Source organism: Salmo salar, chromosome ssa27, assembly GCF_905237065.1.
Source record: "Salmo salar chromosome ssa27, Ssal_v3.1, whole genome shotgun sequence".
NCBI lineage: Eukaryota > Metazoa > Chordata > Actinopteri > Salmoniformes > Salmonidae > Salmo > Salmo salar.
The window spans coordinates 36,030,361-36,051,959 of record NC_059468.1 but is presented as its reverse complement, the minus strand read 5'-3'; the positions used below and the strand labels follow the sequence as shown (position 1 = coordinate 36,051,959).

At 41.0% G+C, this 21,599-nt stretch overlaps 4 protein-coding genes across 6 annotated transcripts in view; 1 reads left to right on the top strand and 3 right to left on the bottom strand.

The window, feature by feature from the left end:
- Positions 1–552, bottom strand: part of LOC106589012 (four and a half LIM domains protein 3) — a 42,954-nt gene extending 42,402 nt beyond the window's left edge. The window contains exon 1 of the mRNA XM_014178638.2: positions 303–552. The gene's annotated coding sequence lies outside the window, so the exon portion shown is untranslated. The remainder of the gene's footprint in view (positions 1–302) is intronic.
- Positions 553–1,719: 1,167 nt separating this feature from the next.
- LOC106589014 (c-Myc-binding protein) lies at positions 1,720–4,899 on the top strand. 3 transcript variants are annotated; one of them, XM_014178639.2, is made up of 6 exons: positions 1,720–1,819; positions 1,927–2,069; positions 2,420–2,492; positions 3,529–3,577; positions 4,293–4,422; positions 4,622–4,899. In XM_014178639.2, exons 2-6 carry the CDS (start codon positions 2,055–2,057, stop codon positions 4,664–4,666), a joined length of 312 nt encoding a protein of 103 aa, XP_014034114.1. In that variant the 5' UTR covers positions 1,720–1,819; positions 1,927–2,054; the 3' UTR covers positions 4,667–4,899. The 3 variants fall into 3 exon arrangements, with proteins under 3 accessions (XP_014034114.1, XP_014034116.1, XP_014034115.1); XM_014178641.2 differs by having other exon boundaries at positions 1,727–1,831; XM_014178640.2 differs by having other exon boundaries at positions 1,749–2,069.
- A 1,430-nt stretch (positions 4,900–6,329) lies between these two features.
- Positions 6,330–8,037, bottom strand: LOC106589002 (gap junction alpha-9 protein). The gene has a single exon (XM_014178619.2). The coding sequence runs from the start codon at positions 8,035–8,037 to the stop codon at positions 6,484–6,486; it is 1,554 nt and encodes a 517-aa protein (XP_014034094.1). The 3' UTR covers positions 6,330–6,483.
- Positions 8,038–13,796: 5,759 nt separating this feature from the next.
- Positions 13,797–19,876, bottom strand: LOC100379101 (akirin 1(2a)). Its single transcript, NM_001172484.1, is given in 5 exon segments — positions 13,797–13,866; positions 13,955–14,026; positions 14,290–14,421; positions 15,856–16,002; positions 19,615–19,876. Coding segments are annotated over 5 exon segments (564 nt in total). The 5' UTR covers positions 19,817–19,876; the 3' UTR covers positions 13,797–13,855.
- Positions 19,877–21,599: the final 1,723 nt, after the last annotated feature.

Genomic DNA, 21,599 nt, shown 5'->3' with positions numbered 1-21,599 from the left:
TGACGGTAGCTGGGGGCGGTAAGTCCTGTACAAACACACTTCCATCACCGTAACTCTGTTCCGCTTAAGTGCAAGAAGTAGGACGGCCCTCACGTCTGCATCGCAGTAAATGCTGTACGGCCACTTCAGACATCAGATTAACAATACAGAGCATTTTAGTGTAGATGACTTGACTAGCTAGTTTATCAATTTGTGTCGTGTGCCATGCATAAACATTATAGTTTGTATGACTAGGCGGCAACGATGCACAGATGCACAGGGTCATTGTATAACTAACTACCTGAACTAGGAACACAACAAACCTTTTGAATGTACGATGTACCACTTCTCCGCAGTCCTTGGTTTACTGTCACCTAACGTGTTCTCGATATCTGGTTCCTCCACTCCGTAGCCTTAATCCTTTGGGAAAGATTGTACACCACCATAGTTCCCTGCCAGCGCAGGATCTTCGTACTGAATCGACATTTGCCTGAAATCTGCCAGCAGCTGTTAAATCCACTGATCAAATTCAATCGTGTTTAGCAAACTAGCAGCACTGGTTTAGTTGACAACCAAGTCGTGACTTGAAAATATATTCTAGTGTTATGTGGTGTATTCACTACGAAATAAACACCAGCATTTTAGTGCCAAAGTAAACATAATTCATTTACACTGAAATTCTGCCTGTCAACTCAGGTCGTCACTAATCACAAAATCATATTTACGGTTAAAGCCCGCCTATGTTCATGTTTTAATGTCACATGAGCAGGTACAGTGGAATACATTTCTTGTAAACTCAAAACCCAGCAATGCAATAATTAACAATGTAATACTAGGAAAAAACAGTAAGCATACTATATACACAGGGTCAGTTCAGTACCACATTTACAACGTGCAGAGATACTGGAATGATGGAGGTAGATGTGTATAGGGGTAAGTGACTGGCAACAGGATATAAAGACCTATTGGGACGGGATTAGTTTTACTTAGTTCGAGTAATATAATTATGTACACGAGCACAAAACACCAAATCTGTCATTTTAGTCCCGTCTGAATCTGCCATGTCAAAAATTGTTACACGGCAGGAGAGTAACAATTCCAGACAGAATAACCTAATCTAACCTAACTCCAAAATCCTCTGATAATACTGGTCCTGTGCGAATCCACATCCCTGTGTTTTGAGAGAAATATGTCTGAGTTTGACAAGTGTTGCTCGCAGTTTGAGCAAAAAAAACAATAACTGATCGGATAAATTTAACAAAGTGCTGCTCATAGTTTATATATGAAGGGCCTACATGTATCAACTTTCGCTGTGAATGCTTTTGTTAATACGTTATGTGCGAATGAATTGAACATCGCCAAATGCATCATAAAAAAATATTGCGCCTATTTAATGCAACCTTTGCTGTTAGTAGATGGCAAAGCAGCATACAATTTGGAAATTACAAATTCACTTTCTTATTCATAGCCTAAAATCGTATAGCAAGTGCGCTGTTTAGCACTAAGCCTAACCTTAACCCTAACCTTAATCACACTGCTAACATTATGCCTAACATTAAATGAAGACCTAAAAGATAAAAAAAAAAAATCATGAATTTTTTCCACATAGGAATTTTTATTTTTTTACTTTGTGGCTGTGGTAACTAGTGACAACTGTTAATTTGCCTGTTTCGTCTAATTCCTCCCTCAATCTCATTGGTTCTCCAGCTAAACGCTTGTTTCACTACATGGCCATGAGATGGCGCCAAATATATAGCTAGGGGTTTTGCCTAATGCCTTTACACAAGTAGCTCAGTTTCAGTTTCATTTATTTCAATAACAAATAGTGAAGTTAAGTGAAGTAACCGACAGAGTAAAGAAAAGTCCATCATTATCATCAATCATTGACATTTTATCCCATAATTCACAGTTCAGCTAATTATTGTTGTTGTCGTTTTGTCGTTATAGCAACCGGACCACTGAGGGAGGAATTGCTTTGTGGCAGTCAGAGGCTCTAGGTCTTGTCGGCTGTTGACTTGATAGCTAGCTAATTTACTAACGTTAATCATCATAACGCTACATATCTGTTCGCAATAATGGCCCATTACAGAGTAAGTATACGAAACTTTTCTTTAATGAACTTCAAACACGAGTGGTTTGAAGATATTTCTTTCATGTCCTATGTTTTCACTTGTTACTTTGTAACTAAGTTAGCTAACTAACTGCATTCATTGATTACTTTGTATCTTGGGTAGCTCTCATTAATTGGAATCAGCAGTATGGTTGTGCCAGTTAAACAATTCGTTTTCAAAGTTTATGGTTAACCAGGCATATTTTTTTAAATTCTGCTTACCTGCCTGGAAACTTTCAAAAGAAACTGAAGTAGAGTTATCTAGTTACAGCTTTATGCAAAAATGTTTTGTTAGTCTTTTGATTCTTCTCATCGTTGTTTATTTCACAGGCTTCAGAGTCCAAGAGAGAACAATTTCGAAGGTATCTAGAAAAAGCTGGAGTTCTTGACAGTCTCACCAATGGTAGGCCTCTTTCAGAAATTGAAGAACATTACTGGCAAAGTTTCTTTAAAATGCATAAAGTCTAACGTTTCTCATGCGGTATACTTTGATTTTGTACCTCATGTTCATCATTTTGATTCCAAATCCTAACCACTTGCATAGTCTATAGCAGGGGTGTCAAACATAGGCGAGGGTGTCCAATATGGCCCGTACGTGATTTGAGTTACAAAAAAACTCAATACACTTTAACATTTTAGATTGACATTTTAGTCATTTAGCATAAAATCTTATCCAGATCAACTTCCAGGAGCAATTAGGGTTAAGTGCCTTGCTCAAGGGCACATCGACAGGTTTGTTACGTAGTCGGCTCAGGGATTCGAACCAGTGACCATTTGGTTACTGGTCGAATGCTCTTAAAGGGAAACTTCAAAAATGTTCAACATCATAGGTACTCCAGCACTACCCCGACATCAACATATGTGAAAAAGGTAGATGAGTGTTTACAATGACATCATCGGTGTGTATGGGGTGATTTTGACCAATTATTAGTAGGCAAATTGGTTGATGTAATTGAAAAACATATCTTTCTCATTCATAATCTCCAGCACCACCTCAACATTAACATATGTGAAAATGGCGTATTTCTATGTTTTGTAGTAAAAAAACAATGAAGTAGACATGAACAATGTTTTCCCTTTAACCGCTAGGCTACCTACCGCCCATGACAAAAATACACCAAAAAACTAATCAAAACTGTGTATACATTTTAATCCACCTACATTCATACAGTTTCTTGACTTTGTCCAGCTTGCTATAATCACCGAAATGAAAACTAGACAGTCAGAAAGCATCAAATACAAACAGCGATAATTACTATTTTTTTTTGCTATTTTTCACGGTGAGGATATATAACTCATATTCAGTGAGGCCCTCCAGACCTTGTTGAAGAACGAATGCGGCCCCCAGGGCAAAACCTGTTTGACACCCCTGATCTATAACAAAACTTTGACCCGCATATCACCACCAATATCCATAACAATTGTATTGCTGTTTGCAGTGTTGGTCGCCCTGTACGAGGAGACAGATAAACCTAATAATGCTTTGGAGTATCCTTTTGTCTTGGTTTGATTAATATTCCAATATGATGACAACAACCATGACCACCGTCTCTACTGATCCCGTTGATGCAGATGTCGCTTGCTGATTCAGGTAGTCACTCATGGCGTTGGGCAGAGAAAATACATCGCCCGAAAGCTGATGACTACTGGCCCCCTGGTGCAAAACGATCAGGCGTTGACTTTGTGTAAATTACAACATCCTCGTCTAAAAGTGTCTTTGTTCATGTGACGTCTTTTAAAGGCTCTTTTTCTTATTGGTCTATTAGCTAATTTACCATCTGGTGATGTCACCAGGCAGGCCAAAACTCCATCCCACCAAAACAGGCTGACATTTCAGGTGGCCTTTTCAAACAGCTCTTACACGAAAAGGGCATTATCATAATTCTCACAAGTTCACAGCATTATGCCAACCTCATAGTGTGGAAATATATGAAACACAGGAAAATCACATTTTTGACTGCACTGGGCCTTTTTAAAGAGAGTTTAGGGTGTGCAGTGGCTGGCCGGAGTGATGGTGCTGCCCCCCCGGACCGGTCTGGTGATATGGGTTCAAACCCTGATTATGCCACTTTACATTCTATGCACCAGCAGCTCTCCATTCTATGCACCAGCAGCTCTCCTCTATCTCCTCAATCGCTTCTCGTTCACTGTAGCTATCAACAACAACAACAAGAGTTTAGACTAGCCTTCACCTAAACCCTAGCTTTCTAAAGCATCACCTTGGTGTGGCTGGTGCTGAGCCAGCAGATGCGGAGGCCCTTCGTCTGGAACTAACTGAGCTACAGCAGAAGTGGGATCTGCTCATGGAGGAAAACAAAGACCTCCGAAACAGGGTCAGAGAGAATTGAACATTTTTCCTAAATTCAAGTGTTTGTTTCCCGGACCCAGATTAAGTTTAGATTCTCCATTGATCTTGTTTTTTAGCCCAGAAATAGGCTTAATCTGTATCCGGGGAAACCACCCCCAAATACCCCAAAAATATCTAATCTCGGTACGCTGCAAATACCAGACTTTTTCTACCTTGTTTTACAGCTTCTGCAGTATGAACCAGCACCCGAGGATGGAGCAGCAGAGTAGCGGAGTTAGTTGAATTGTTCTTTCTGTCCACTGTTTTGAGAGAAAAAAAGGCACTTCTAAAGCTATTATTTCTTAGTAGTATTATATGACACTATACCCAAGGATGGAAGAACTGTTAATTACAAAAGCAATGTATTTTTGTTAAGTAGTATTTTCTGTGTACAGACACTTGTTCAATCTAAAGTGTCAACTATTTCTCTCCAATTAAGTCAATAAACACTTTTCAGCAAATATTCCTCATGCAAAGTTATTGTGTTGATGTATCTCTAGATGAAATTCCCAACTGATCCTTGCCTATTCATTTAAATGCTACACACACAGGGTCACCGTGACAACAGGCCTACTACTTCTGGTCCAGTATGGGGTTAGCATTCAAAGCCAATGTTCTTGCCTGTTGCTGTTTAGGATTTATATTTTTATATCTTGGTAAACTAATTATGTTAAAATATCATCTCATTAGTAATTCAAGAATATTAGTACTTTATTTTATCAAGTAAAATTATACAATTGTGAATATACAAATCAATGTATGATGTAGTGTTCAGTAAAAATAAAGTACAATTTCATTTAAGCAATAGGCCTGTACAAAATCAGTCCCATTTCCTCCCAATCAAAATGTATCATTTACTTTGTCAAATGATTAGTGGGCTTTGTGCCACAATAATATCAATGCTTTTTCAGGATGGAGGACATCTGCAGTATCCCGACCTGAAAGAAAACAGAACAAGTTGAAAATATTATGTAACTTGTTTATCCAAATACTACATTGTTGTTATAGTAGTTCAATTATAGTTGAACTGAAATAAGCTGTTGCTTTGTTATTAGTTGGATAGTTGAAATAAAGTTGGCCAGTAGCCTATATCATGAGCAAAGAAACTGTCAACTGGACTGATACTAAAATAGATTGTTGTCATGTCACTGGGAAAATGTCCTCTGATTAGATTGGTAGCTAGTGAACTCCAGCCACCAATTTAACTTGCAAAGTCAAATTCACTTCGTTATTGTGCTTTTTAAAAGTACAATACCTTAAATACAATATTGAGGAAATCATGCTTTGAAACTTTTTCCTTGTTAACACATTCTTTCTAATGAATATCATTGATTGAGTTTTGGGTTACGTAATTGCGAATTACAGCCTAAAGGATATAGATTTTCTGATTCTGCTTTCCATTGCTCTTGGTTCATTGCTGTAAGCCTTGCATTTATATGCACGCAATGCAATGAAAGTCCTTCAAACTAAAACAGACCTGTCAACAATGTCTGTTGTCTTTTATCTAGATTTACTAAGCGTTTTCCATTGCAAAATTCTGCTTTGCTTTTTGTCTTCTGAAAATAACAGGTGCAAACTTGGTGCATAAAACAGACTCTGACTAAATGCATTGTGGCCTGGGCCCAGAGTAGTTTATCTTAACGTTAATACTGTGTACTCAACTTCACTGACAGAAAAACATCACTGTCTCAAGAACTGCAAATCTATGGAAAATTATAATTTCTTAGGTTACACTTCAGGGCACACCTTAGCTAACACCGTAACAGTATACCCTGAAGCATAGCCTATTTTTTTCATTTAACCTTTATTTAAATAGGCAAGTCAGTTAAGAAAAAATTCTTATTTACAATGACGGCCTACCCCAGCCAAACCTTCCCCTAACACGGACAACGCTGGGCCAATTGTGTGCCACCCTACGGGACTCCCAATCACGGCTTGTTGTGATACAGCGTGGAATCAAACCAGGGTCTGTAATGACAGCTGCGCCACTCGGGAGCACTAACGTCGTAACAGTTTCTTGTGACATGATGAGATAAGGTAATAAACCTTAGATCTGCAGGTCGCCTGGAGCTCGCCTGCTGCTGCCGTTACTTGCCGGTGACATTCGGCGGTTGGGAGAGCAGACGGGAGGGCTGTTGCCATCGCGGCTGTGCCGAGACACTGAGCTCAGTTCTCCTATTGAGTCCTGGCTCTGGGGCCTGCTCAGTCTCTTGGTGTCCGGCTTAGAGAAGGCCCTGGCTCGGCTGGCAGCAAAGCTACAGCGTGGCTTCATGCTTATAGTCCCAGGGAAGGAGTCCCCACTGTCTGAGCCATTCCCCTCCACCACAGTGGAACAGTTCCAGGGGGCACTGACCCTCCGTGGTTTTCTTGCAATGACCGAAAGGGTCGGGCATGAGGAGGCATCCATCAAGGGTAGCACGGGTAGGGTGGGGTACTCAGAGCCCCGTGACCCTGTGAAGTCCATGTGGTGGGTAAGAGGATCTACATGGTGGGGAAGAGGATGCACGACAAGGTCCTCTGGCTCATCCTTCTTGTCCACAAGGGCAGAGCGTGTCGTCTCACGGTTGGTGTTCTTTGAGTTGCTGTTGTGCTCAGGACTTGGCAGTGCCTCCTTACTGGCTTTATTGTGACTGTCTGTACATGGCTTGATACCAGGGTCCACCTGAATAGGAACAAAGGCAGAGGAGGCATTGAGGAGGGAATGCGTCGGTCCGTTGCCCTGTTTCTCTATCAGGAGTGTGTACCCACTGGGTCCGCTGGGGATAACAGGCTTGCAGTCCCCAGAGGTTCCCCCCATGTTAACTTGTTTGACGTCAGAGTTTCTTTCCGATTTGCTATGGTAGTAGTCATCCTTCAGGTGTGGGTGGTAGGCCAGGATGCCCTTCTTGAGCTTCCTGTAGCTCAGGTGCGTGATCTCCAACAGGCTGAGGAAGAGGGAGACGGCAGCGATGCCCTGCATGAACATCATGAAGACAGTCTTCTCCGTGGGCCTGGAGACAAAGCAGTCCACCACGTTTGGGCACGGCTCCCTCTCGCACTTAAACAAAGTGTCCAGGTGATGGCCGTAGAGGAGGTACTGGCCCATCATGAAGCCCACCTCCACCACAGAGCGGGTGACGATGTGGGCCACATAGGTCTGTAGCAGGGACCCTCTCAGCGGGGCCTTATTGAGCTTCCCCAGATCTAGCTGTCTCATCTCCCTCTCGATACGTCTCCGCACCTCGATCAGCTCCACGGCCACTGCCTCCAGCTCCCGACGCAATGCTGCCCTGTTAGTGTGGCGCGTCTTCTCCAGAGCTCGCAGCTGGTAGATGGCGTGGCCCATGTAAACCAGAGAGGGTGAGGAGACGAAGATGACCTGCAGCACCCAGTAGCGGATGAGAGAGATGGGGAAGGCTCGGTCGTAGCACACGTTGCGGCACCCTGGCTGTTCGGTGTTGCAGATGAAGTCGGTCTGCTCGTCGTTCCACACGTCCTCTGCAGCGACGCCAAGCACCAGCATCCGGAAGATGAACAGGATGGTCAGCCAGATCTTTCCCACCATGGTGGAGTGGATATGCACTTCCTCCAAGATCCCACCCAGGAAGTTCCAATCTCCCATCTTCACGCGGGTTTTGCTAATTAATGGGGAAAATTATATGTTAAAAAGCAGAACATATGCAAAAAGGAATGTCAAGATGAAGTGTATAGTGAAGTCAATAATAATACATGGACAAACAATGTTTATTATAAAGCAGAATTGATGATGATGATGATATAAAAAGGGGCAATCTGCCATTCCTACATCCATTTGGGATTTCTAAATTAAGGATATGTACCCATTGATTCTTTAAGAATATAACTTAGAAATTCCTCATGAGCTTAGTTCAACTCTCGTACCCTGTCAGAACCCCAAATATAAGCTTCTTTTACTCCTAACTTTGTTATTGTTTCAACTGCTGATTTTGTCTCTTTAATAATCATTATAATATCACTTGCTAATCAAGGACTAATGATAACCATTAGTCCTAATTGAATGATCATTAGGTAATACAATATCAACTGAAATAATAATTGACCAGTTACAGAAAAAAATTATCATCCCCCACAATATGCAAATGATATGAATCAGAATGCAGTGGTCTTTGTGAGTTTAAATCAGGAGGCCTCTGGTGGGAAAAATAAGTTAAAACTCAATCTAAAATCACATAAGTAAACTTACCTTTCATTGGGGAAATCATATGTACATAAACAGACATTTTAGAACAAAATATTTGGACGTTTGATACAATCCTGTGCTCATTGTCAATCTCCTTATCTTCTTAGTAAACCATAGGATACCCAGCCCAGAACTCCACAGCTGATTAAATGAAAATGAAACAAAAAGCAGCCCGTTGGCCTGGGTTGGTGAGAACTATATAGCCTGCCAAGAGAAATCAATTCTACTATTAGTTGTCATTTACCTTGCAGCAGTATGAACGGACTGCCGGTGGTGGGGTGCCCTGCAGGTCATCGGGTAATAGGGGACCGCCAAAATATTCAATCGTTTGTCTATTTGTGGCTGCTCTCAGAGGACCTCAAAACCCTGTGACCCTCGGTGGCGCTCTACCCTGTGATGCCTGTAGTGGAATATGATGTGGTCTGTCTGATACACAGACACTGAGCCAGAGCACTGGCTTACCCCCTTTTTGCCCCAGTGGCTCTGAGTGCATCTCAACGGGGAGCCAGCAGTTAAAGTAAAAATCTATTAGGTCAAATATATCTGAAGTGGATTGATATGCCTGCCAGTGGTTACTAAGTGGTGTCTACTTTGGGAATAAGTACAAAACAATTAGGAAACTATTCATTCCCATTTTTCATCAAGTCACTGTATTCATGCGTCAGAATTGTGTTACCGAATTACTCAATTTGGAGAATGACAGTTGGATCAAACTCAAATCTCAATTAACTACTGTCGGTAATCAATTGCAGAATGTGTGAATTTCTTGATGTTTCATAGTGAGACGGACTGAATAGGAAAGCTAATTTTCTTTTATTTATCCATGGGCCATGATAAGTTATTCATCATTGATAACCACACACCGTCAATCAATAACCTTTGGCCTTTTGGAATGAACCTTTGAAACCTACAACAGATGAAATAATACTCTGTATCAGTTATTAGTACCATATATTATGCAATATGTTTTCCTTATACATAACGGTAGATTGTTCCTTAGCACTGTTCTTAAACACAGTTTTAACGCCACAAAACTGGCACAATAGATGCATTTACACAGACCAATTTAGATTTTTTTTCCCCAAAAATGATTGGTCTTTTGACCAATCAAATCACGTCTTTTCCCAATAATTTGGCAAAAACATCAGAATTTGGCTGCTTGTGTAAACGAAGGCATAGCCATGGAGATTTCAAAGCTGCAGGTTACAATCCTGTCCAAAAGACACGCAGGAATGGATTGTCTGTCGTCTAATTATCTTGGCTGTAAATAAACTGTTACAAAATTGTCCATATTAATCCAAATATAATTTCTCTTACCTTGTTCTGATATGCAATGTCAGATTATTGCTAAATCTGTTCACAAGCAGCTGGCTATTTGGCACTTCCAATGAAAGGGATATTCTGAGTCATTAAGCAGCTATATCGCTGAACTCAATAAACCCTGTCCAATAATTGCCTATAGTTTTGCCTGTAGTTTTGTTAATACTGACCCTTCTGTCATCACTATTGGTCTCTATGCCCTCTGCCATGACCTTGAGCCCAATCAACCTACTATACTACACCTGTACTACTCCACGCCAACATTGGGATTTTAACTTTTATAAATGTTGTTTCCTCTCATTGTAAGAAATGATTGTATGCTAAAATGTGAGTGTAAAAACAAAGCACATTTTATAAATGAGGCCTCTGGCTTGAAATACTTCTTGTTGCAATCTCACTGTCATTCCGTGTTCACTTCCTGATTCAAGGGATTCGGGGGCCTAGATTCAGTTGCTCTTCACATATACAAATACAAGTCAAAGTGAATGCATGCCATGTTAAATGATATGAGAGTCTAGAGTGCTTCCACCATGGTACACTATACTTTTCGATCAGTGCTTTTTCGCCGTACTGGAGATCAATCGGTCATGTCCGATTTTATACATGGATGACTCCCTGTGAATCTAATTAAGTTGATCCCCCCCAGCTATTGCATGCTTTTTATTCAATTTACAGGAAATCAATAGCTATGGCTTGTTAGAAGGTTAGGTTTGCATCCCAAATGGCACCACATTCCCTATATAGTGCAGTACTTTTGACCGATGGGCCCTGGTCATAAAAGGAATAGGGTGCCATTTTGGACGCATCCTTGGTTTTGTTTACTGTGGCCTGTGCCCTAGGAGTACTAGTTGAACCAGCCAAGGAGTACTAGTTGAACCAGCTAATCCAGGCCCTTGTTGAGTTTCAATGAAGTTGGGACACCCTTGTTGAGTTATGAAACATGTAGCGTCTAATTCATAATTCCTTAATGCTTGCTCTATTTGTTACTAAAGTCAATAAAGTCAAATTACTATTTGTAGTTGCTGTCCATGAAGTCTGTCAGGATGTCACTGGCTGTTTGAGCTTTCTCTACTATTGTCATTCTCATATAGCGGCATTGGAGTTGGCTAAAACAGAAACTGGTCAAACATCATTGTGATTGGTGGAGACTGGAGCTACAGTGCCTTCAGAATGTATTCATACTCCTTGACTCATTCAACATTTTGTTGTGTTGCAGCCTGAATTCAAAAAGGAGTTAATGAATTTTTTGTCTCACCCATCTACACACGATACACCCATAATGACAAAGTGAAAACATTTGGCAAATTTAATGAAAAATCTCATTTACGTAAGCATTTACATAAGTATTCACAGTTTGTCAATTTGGGACATTGAAATTAGGGAAAGGGGGATACCTAGTCAGTTGTACAACTGAATGCATTCAACTGAAATGTGTCTTCCGCAACCCCTCTGAATCAGAGAGTGGCAGAGGGCTGCCTTAATCGACATACGATGTTACATTTGGTATGGTTACTTAAGGCAAAAACGAAAGATGGGTGGGCATATAAACGAGCGTCTACTTTTTAGCTATTTTGCAACTACTTAGCATGCTAGCTAACACTTTCCCTAACCCTTTAACTACTTAGCATGCTAGCTAACCCTTGCCCTAACCCTTTAACTACTTAGCATGCTAGCTAACACTTTCCCTAACCCTTTAACTACTTAGCATGCTAGCTAACCCTTGCCCTAACCCTTTAACTACTTAGCATGCTAGCTAACACTTTCCCTAACCCTTTAACTACTTAGCATGCTAGCTAACCCTTACTCTAACTCCTAACCTTAACCCTAACACAGCTAATGTTAGCCACAACAAATTTGAATTCATAGCATATCATACGAAATGGATGGACATCCACATTAATACATACCATACAAAACGTAACATATCATACTAAATGGAGTATCTCGGATTTAGATAAAGAATAATGCAAAATGCTATGAGACCAGGTTTGTTGTTGGTTTAATTGTGAAGCCAGAGGAAATGGAATTCTCCCTCCCATACCAGTTGTTCTTGAGTAGCTTGAGTAGTTTCTAGCAATCATAATTGTGTACTTCGACAGTACATTGAATATATTGGACCCTTTCGATACTAGAAATCTTTAAAGTATTTCTGGTACTGTGTTTCATGGACTGATATTCTCCATAGTTATGAAATGTTTTGTTTATTCTGTTCAAAATGCTACATCAATGCTGTCCCCTGGTACACTATTTTCATTTGCTACAAATGTAACACTTGTGCCGACTCGTATTAGGCTTAATGTCCTCTAATTTAACTCACAAGAACTACATTCAAAATGATTCCCTTCAAATCAAGGCTTTATTCAACAATGTTATAATTGTGTACAGCAAAACTGAGCTCAAAAGAACACATTGTTACATGTAGGACAATAAAAAAAATGATTGGGTATTTTTGATTAAAAGTTCATAGTAAGATCTTGTAGAACTCAATCCACAACCACACAATTAGAGAATCAAGTCTTCGTCTGTTTAAAGAAATGGTCATATTTCATGATGCATTTAATGGCACTTCCTAATGGTAAGCTTGCACCCTATGTATATAGCTTGTATAGATGAACATTAGCTCATGCTTGAATGATGAAAATCAGTGTTGTTTCAACCCAAAGCCGTCCGTTAAAGACATACATTCACTGTATTCAGTAGTACGATGTAAAAGGACTACATAACCCCTCCAGTCCTAATCACAGGCTTTACAGAACACACCAGTATTATAGGATCGCCTAACTAATACCCCCAAAACTACTCATTTAATAGGGATATCAAGTAGTACATTAAGAGTTTATAAATCATATGCAGAACATTCAATAAAATGAATATACAAAAAAAGAGAGTACAGGGGACCAGCTACAGATTCAAAACTTTGAGAAGGCCACTACAATGAGTGTGGTTCCCTTACAAATCTCTCAAGGGCCCAAGTAATATAGATAACAGAATCAAGTCTATACAGCCCCCTTACAAAAATTTTTTTAAAAAGGACTGCCGTTTTGAAACTGCAGTCAACTGTGGGTATTTTGGACACAGTAATTTCAGAATAACTGCAGTTATACTCTGGCCGCAGTCCTTTTTCTTGAGGGGTGTTTTATTCCAAACCAAGAGAGGATAGTGCAGTTTCCCACATTTCATTCTCAAATGAAACAAAGCCTCAACCATAGTCTATCCCTGTAAAAAGGATCTTAACCAGTCAACAAATGAGCCCTTCCATTCATGGTATTCTTGGGAGTAATAGCCTGCATATTTTATAAAGAGCTTAGTATAAAGACACATGCTTTGCTGGAATCTCAATTGCAGCATAATCAGGTAAAATGTCTGAACAAGAACCCTGCAAATTCCAAACAGATTCTCATGGGGTTGACATTATCAGTTTCTGGAAAGGGTAGATCAATTGAAATATACAAGACAAGGGAATCAGCCATGTACAAAAAATGTTTCAAGAAAAGCAAAACTACAATTGACTGTCTGTAGTACACTGAAGTAGTACACTGAAGTACTCCTGTATAACATCAAATACAGTTTAGATAAAGCAGAAAATGGCAAATAACTTTAATTTGTAAAAATTAAAAAGAGAACCACATTTTCAAGTATGGTTGGTGAAAAGTGAGGATTCATGCTGCAGCAGTGAGTTTGGGAGGTTAAATAGAAGTCACATCAGCCCAGCTTTCTACAGCACTGAAAAAGGAAAGTCAACCATCCATCTCACAAAAAAGAGCACACCCACAAGTACAACTCAGAACATTGAGTGTTAAAAGTCAAAGAAAATCATAGCACTGAAGTAGTGAAGAAAAACATGGAGACAGGCGAGCAGCAGTCTAGACGTGAGAGCAGGTAACTTCCTATTTAAGATAGTTCATGAGACATCTGAAAAATAAGAACATGTTGATTAAAAACAGGCCCTGCAGAAACATGAGGATAAAAGTTAACCTGTTAGGATAACGTTGGAACTCACAGCTGGAGGGTCTGGCGCCATATTGTCTCATGATCTGGTCATGTGTGAACTTCACAAACGATTCATATTGTTCTGGGAAGGAACCAAAAACATCAAATTATCTATGGAATCAAAAGTATTAAACTGAGCTGTCTGACCATGAGATGTCAATCTGGGCCCGTATTCCTAAAGCCTTTAAGAGTAGGAGAGCCGATCTGGATTCAGGTCCCCCCTGCCCCTTATGTAATCTGATTAATTATGGTCTAAAAGGTGAAACTGATCCTAGATCAGCACTCCTACTCAGATGCTTCATGAATCCTGGCTCATATCTGTAAAGAGGAAGTCACTCAGTATACCTGCCAGTTTAGTGTTTAGGATTTGCTCATACTCTTCACGGATGTTCTCGTCATGGTCCTTGAGAATCCGTTCACACAGAGAGCCAACCTGGTGCAGTGTGAAACAGGGCTGGTCCCTCTTCACAGAAGACCCTGGAGAAACCATAACATGACAAGGAATGATCTTTGGCCCGACAACTGCACATGCAAAATCCCAAATGGCACCCTATTCCTTTTATTGTGGACTACTTTTGACCTGGGCGCTACATCAGGAATAGGGTGCCCTATGGATGGATGTTGAAACAGCTAGAATAAACACATGCAGAAGCAGGTAATCGTGAGTCCTCTTTTCTTAACAAATTAACTCTGGTGGCTCTTATTCCCCACACCAAAAACAAGACAGCACAGTGCGTGTGTGTTATTCATCCCTACAGAGACAGCACAGTGTGTGTGTGTTATTCCTCCCTACAGTGAGAGACAGCACAGTGTGTGTGTGTTATTCATCCCTACAGTGAGACAGCACAGTGTGTGTGTTATTCATCCCTACAGTGAGAGACAGCACAGTGTGTGTGTTATTCATCCCTACAGAGACAGCACAGTGTGTGTGTTATTCCTCCCTACAGAGAGACAGCACAGTGTGTGTGTGTTATTCATCCCTACAGAGAGACAGCACAGTGTGTGTGTTATTCATCCCTACAGAGAGACAGCACAGGTGTGTGTTATTCATCCCTACAGTGAGACAGCACAGTGTGTGTGTGTGTTATTCATCCCTACAGAGAGAGACAGCACAGTGTGTGTGTTATTCATCCCTACAGTGAGAGACAGCACAGTGTGTGTGTTATTCATCCCTACAGTGAGAGACAGCACAGTGTGTGTGTGTTATTCATCCCTACAGAGAGACAGCACAGTGTGTGTGTGTTATTCATCCCTACAGAGAGACAGCACAGTGTGTGTGTGTTATTCATCCCTACAGAGAGAGACAGCACAGTGTGTGTGTGTTATTCATCCCTACAGTGAGAGACAGCACAGTGTGTGTGTTATTCATCCCTACAGTGAGAGACAGCACAGTGTGTGTGTTATTCATCCCTACAGAGAGAGACAGCACAGTGTGTGTGTGTTATTCATCCCTACAGAGAGAGACAGCACAGTGTGTGTGTTATTCATCCCTACAGTGAGAGACAGCACAGTGTGTGTGTTATTCATCCCTACAGTGAGAGACAGCACAGTGTGTGTTATTCATCCCTACAGAGAGAGACAGCACAGTGTGTGTGTGTGTTATTCATCCCTACAGAGACAGCACAGTGTGTGTGTTATTCATCCCTACAGTGAGAGACAGCACAGTGTGTGTGTTATTCATCCCTACAGAGAGAGACAGCACAGTGTGTGTGTTATTCATCCCTACAGAGAGAGACAGCACAGTGTGTGTGTTATTCATCCCTACAGAGAGAGACAGCACAGTGTGTGTGTTATTCATCCCTACAGAGAGAGACAGCACAGTGTGTATGTTATTCATCCTTACAATCATTTATTTGCCATCAGATGCTGACAGCATCTCCTTCAGCTTGGTGGGAGTGCATGAAAACACACCTGGTTGGGCGCTTGGTGCCATGAAGCCAGGGCTTTGGCCTGGGCCATCACTTAGACTCTGGGACTGGCTCTGGTTGAAGGCCCCCTCAAGCTGCCGCCTCCTCTGATAGCGGCTGTATTCTTGCCTAAGATTCTGGACAATCTGCTCTGTGGAGATGAGAAACAGCAAACGTCATCTTAACATGATTGGCGTATCCTGGAATGAGTGTTTCCTCATTCCAATAACCCAGGCCTCCCACATGTCTCTCGGTTGTGTGATAAAACATGGTCACACATGCATGCAACTAATCAACCCATCATATTTTCAATATGGTAGGTGGATGGATGTATAAATGACTTCCTAGCAGTGGTGTAAAGTACTTCTGTATTTTCTGCTTACAAGCTAAAGCAGAAAACACCAGTGACTCGCTCAATACGGAAGTGGCCAGATGAGGTGGATGCTACGCTGTAGTACTGTTTTGCTAGCACAGATTGGAATATGTTCCGGGATTCATCCAATAGCATTGAGGAGTATACCACCTCAGTCACCGGCTTCATCAATAAGTGCATTGACGATGTCGTCGTCGTCCCTACAGTGACCATATGTACAGTACCAGTCAAAAGTTGACACACCTACTCATTTCTGGGTTTTTCTTTATTTGTACTATTTTCTACATTGTAGAATAATAGTGAGGACAAAAAAACTGGACCGTTCGTACTACCCTCTGTAGTGCCTTGCGGTCGGAGGCCGAGCAGTTGCCATACCAGGCAGTGATGCAGCCAGTCAGGATGCTCTCGATGGTGCAGCTGTAGAACTGGGGGCAGCCCATCAAAAGTCCAGGATCCAGTTGCAGAGGGAGTTGTTAAGTCCCAGGGTCCTTAGCTTAGTGATGAGCTTTGAGGGCACTATGGTGTTGAACGCTGAGCTGTAGTCAATGAATAGCATTCTCACATAGGTGTTCCATTTGTCCAGGTGGGAAAGGGCAGTGAAGAGTGCAATAGAGATTGCATCATCTGTGGATCTGTTTGGGCGGTATGCAAATTGGAGTGGGTCTAGGGTTTCTGGGATGATGGTGTTGATGTGAGCCATGACCAGCCTTTCAAAGCACTTCATGACTACAGACGTGAGTGCTACGGGGCAGTAGTCATTTAGGCAGGTTACCTTTGCTTTCTTGGGCACAGGGACTATGGTGGTCTGTTTTAAACATGTAGGTATTTGGCCTAGGACCCCAGATCCTCAAAAAGTTATACAGCCCAGCAATGAGAGCATCCTGACAGGTTGCATCACCGCCTAGTATGGCAACTGCTCGGCATCTGACGGTAAGGTGCCACAGAAGGTAGTGCGTACTGCCCAGTACATAACTGGGGCCAAGCTTCCTGCCATCCAGGACCTACAGTTGAAGTCGGAAGTTTACATACACTTAGGTTTGAGTCACTAAAACTCGTTTTTCAACCACTCCACAAATTTCTTATTAACAAACTATAGTGTTGGCTAGTCGGTTAGGACATCTACTTTGTGCATAAGTAATTTTTCCAACAATTGTTTACAGAGATTATTTCACTTATAATTCACTGTGTCACAATTCCAGTGGGTCAGAAGTTTACATACACTAAGTTGACTATGCCTTTAAACAGCTTGGAAAATTCCAGAAAATTATGTCATGGCTTTAGAAGCTTCTGATAGGCTAATTGACATCATTTGAGTCAATTGGAGGTGTATTTCAAGGCCTACCTTCAAACTCAGTGCCTCTTTGCTTGACATCATGGGAAAATCAAAAGAAATCAGCCAAGACCTAAAAAAAAAAATTGTAGACCTCCACAAGTCTGGTTCATCCTGGGGAGCAATTTCCAAACGCCTGAAGGTACTACGTTCATCTGTACAAACAATAGTACGCAAGTATAAACACCATGGGAACACGCAGCTGTCATACCACTCAGGAAGGAGACACTTTCTGTATCCTAAAGATGAACGTACTTTGGTGCGAAAGGTGCAAATCAATCCCAGAACAGCAGCAAAGGACCTTGTACCAAAGTATCTATATCCACAGTAAAACAAGTACTATATCGACATAACCTGAAAGGCCGCTCAACAAGGAAGGAGCCACTGCTCCAAAATCACCATAAAAAAGCCAGACTACGGTTTGCAATTGCACATGGGGACAAAGATCGTACTTTTTGGAGAAATGTCCTCCGGTCTGATGAAAGAAAAATAGAACTGTTTGGCCATAATGACCATCATTATGTTTGGAGGAAAAAGGGGGAGGCTTGAAAGCCGAAGAACACCATCCCAACCATGAAGCACGGGGGTGGCAGCATCATGTTGTGGGGGTGCTTTGCTGCAGGAGGGACTGGTGCACTTCACAAAATAGATGGCATCATGAGGGAGGGAAATTATGTGGATATATTGAAGCAACATCTCAAGACATCAGTCAGGAAGTTAAAGCTTGGTCACAAATGGGTCTTCCAAATGGACAATGACCCGAAGCAGACTTCCAAAGTTGTGGAAAAATGGCTTAAGGACAACAAAGTCAAGGTATTGGAGTGGCCATCACAAAGCCCTGACCTCAATCCCATAGAAAATTTGTGGGCAGAACTGAAAAAGTGTGTGCGACCAAGGAGGCCTACAAACCGTTACACCAGCTCTGTCAGGAGGAATGGGCCAAAATTCACCCAACTTATTGTGGGAAGCTTATGGAAGGCTACCCAAAACTTTTGAGCCAAGTTTAAAAATGTTTTAAAGGCAATGCTACCAAATACTAATTGAGTGTATGTAAACTTCTGACCCACTGGGAATGTGAGGAAAGAAATAAAAGCTGAAATAATTCACTCTCCTATAATTCTAACGTTTCACAGTCTTAAAATAAAGTGGTGATCCTAACTGAACTAAAACAGGGAATTTTTACTAGGATTAAATGTCAGGAATTGTGAAAAACTGAGTTTCAATGTATTTGGCTAAGGTGTATGTAAACTTCAACTGTATCTACTAGGCAGTGTCTGTTAACAATTAATCAAAAGGCCACCAGGACAATTTGCATTGACACCCCCTTTGTTTTTACACTGCTGCTACTCCCTGTTGATTATCCATGCGTAGTTACTTTACCCCCTACCTACATGTACAAATTACCTTGACTAACCTGTACCCCCGCACATTGACTCTTACCCTAACCTCATTGTTAGTGTTACTTTTTTTTGGTAAATATTTTCTTAATTCCATTTCTTTAACTTCATTGTTGGTTAAGGGCTTGTAGTAAGCATTTCACGGTAAGGTCTACACCTGTTGTATTAGGCGCATGTGAGAAATAACATTTGATTCGATTTTTGATATGTAAAAACATTTTAGGCATATACTCAAGTAGAATTTTACAAGGTGACTTTCACTTTTACTTGAGTCATTTTCTATTTAAAGTTATCGTTACTTTTACTCAAGTATGACCACTGGGTACTTTTCCCACCCACCACTGTTTCCTACCTAGGTGTTGTCATCAACTAGAAACTAACTTGCATAGTTAGCTAAAGTTAGCAAGGATAAACATGTTACAATCAGGGCTGGGTTCATTCTGGCAAACATGTGAGTTTAGACTAGTGGGTAGCGTTTGCTAATAACTACATATTATATTTGTATGCCTTTTACATCATAATGATCTTGTCTTGCTTCAATATAGGCCTACTAGCTACAGCCTTTAAAAAACAGGGTAATTATTATTAGATAGATAGCTTATTTTATTATAGACGCTGGCTACAATGGTCATCCATCCAGCTCAATTCGGGCAAACGACTAACCTGGGGTGAGCCTGTGTTCCCCTCCACAAGTTGATTGGGGTGACATCGTACTGTCACCTGTAGCAGACAGCTGGTTGCATCGCTTTGGGGACGGGGCGACCGGAGTCCCTGGCAGATTGCTGCACCTTCGCCGTTTTGGAGATTGAGGGCTGTGAAGGGCCTCAAACTCCATTGAACGCTTCAAAGTAGCTGCGCACGCCATGGTAGATAACTTATTTCAGAAAACAACGTTTTTTGGGGGGAGGGGGTCGGTCAAAATGTAATGCTAGTAGTAACGAGTAAATGAAGATTTGGCTGTCCGTCTTGCGCTTTCTTGTGTTGTAATTTATTGTCGGTGTCTGTTAAATCACTTGCTTGCTAAACAACAACGTTCAAATGGCGTCTTCTTCCATCTAACGTTAGTTTTTAAGGCAGATGTCACACCTTGAATTGCCTTTACCGCCACTTACTGGACGGAGTTCAGACGGAGGGAAGAGGGAAGGTGAATTTTGCTTCCTTTTTAGTTAACACAGCTAGCTAGCTGACCGATTTAAGTCATATCTTTACTTTATAAAATTAAACTTGTTTTCTTTTAACAACCAAAATGCTTAGTTCAACGTTAGCTAGCTAATAATAGGCGATTTAGCTTGTTAATTTAGCTGCCCGCTCCTAGTGTTCTACCAAAGCCATGTAGCTAGCTAGCTAATGCTAATTAGTAATTTAAAAACCTGTTGAGGACGGACGTTCAGCTAATAATTTAAATTTCTCAAACATACGACTATTTTACACCATTTTAAAGATACACTTCTCCTTAATGTAACCACATTGTCCGATTTCAAAAAGGCTTTACAGCGAAAGCAAAACATTAGATTATGTTAGGACAGTACATAGACAAACAATAACCACACAGCCATTTTCCAAGCAAGGAGATGTGTCACAAAAACCCAAAATACAGCTAAAATGAAGCACTAACCTTTTACGATCTTAATCAGATGACACTCATAGGACATAATGTTACACAATACATGTATGTTTTGTTCAATCAAGTTCATATTTGTATCCAAAAACAGCATTTTACATTGGTGCGTGATGTTCAGAAAATGTATTCCCACCAAAACTTCCGGTGAATGATCACATTAATTTACAGAAATACTCATCATAAACTTTGGCAAAATATATAACAATTATTTAAAGAATTGTAGATACACTACTCCTTGATGCAACCGCTGTGTCAGATTTCAAAATAACGGAGAAAGCACATTGTTCAATATTCTGAGTACATAGCTCAACCATTAATGCAAGCTATACAGCTACCTGCCAAGTTCTGGCATCAACAAAACTCTGAATTAGTGTTATAAATCATTCCTTACCTTTGCTGATCTTCGGTGGAATGCACTCCCAGGACTCCTATTTCCACAAGAAATGTTTGTTTTGTTCAAAATACTCCATATTTATGTCCAAATACCTCAGTTTTGTTCGTGCGTTCAGATCACTATCCAAAGGCATAATGCGCGAGTGTAAATCGAGACACAAAAAGTCCAAATGTTCCATTACCGTTCGTAGAAACATGTCAAACGTTGTTTACAGTCAATCTTTAGGGTATTTTTACCGTAAAAATGTGATAATATTCCAACCGGACAATAGCGTATTCATTCCAGAAGGAAAAGAAGGAACGGCGTGCTGCGGGCTCGTGCATAACCAAGCCCTTTGTCCATAGGCAGTCCACTCATTGACTGAGCTACTATTCTCTGCCCAGTAACAGGGAAAGGATGAAACAACTTTCTAAAGGCTGTTGACAGCCAATGGAAGCCTTAGGAAGTGCAACGTGACCCCACAGACACTGTAGTTTCGATAGGGATTCAAAAGAAGTACTACAATTCTCAGATTTCCCACTTCCTGGTTGGATTTTTCTCAGGTTTTTGCCTGCCATATGAGTTCTGTTATACTCACAGACATCATTCAAACAGTTTTAGAAACGTCAGAGTGTTTTCTATCCAAATCTACTA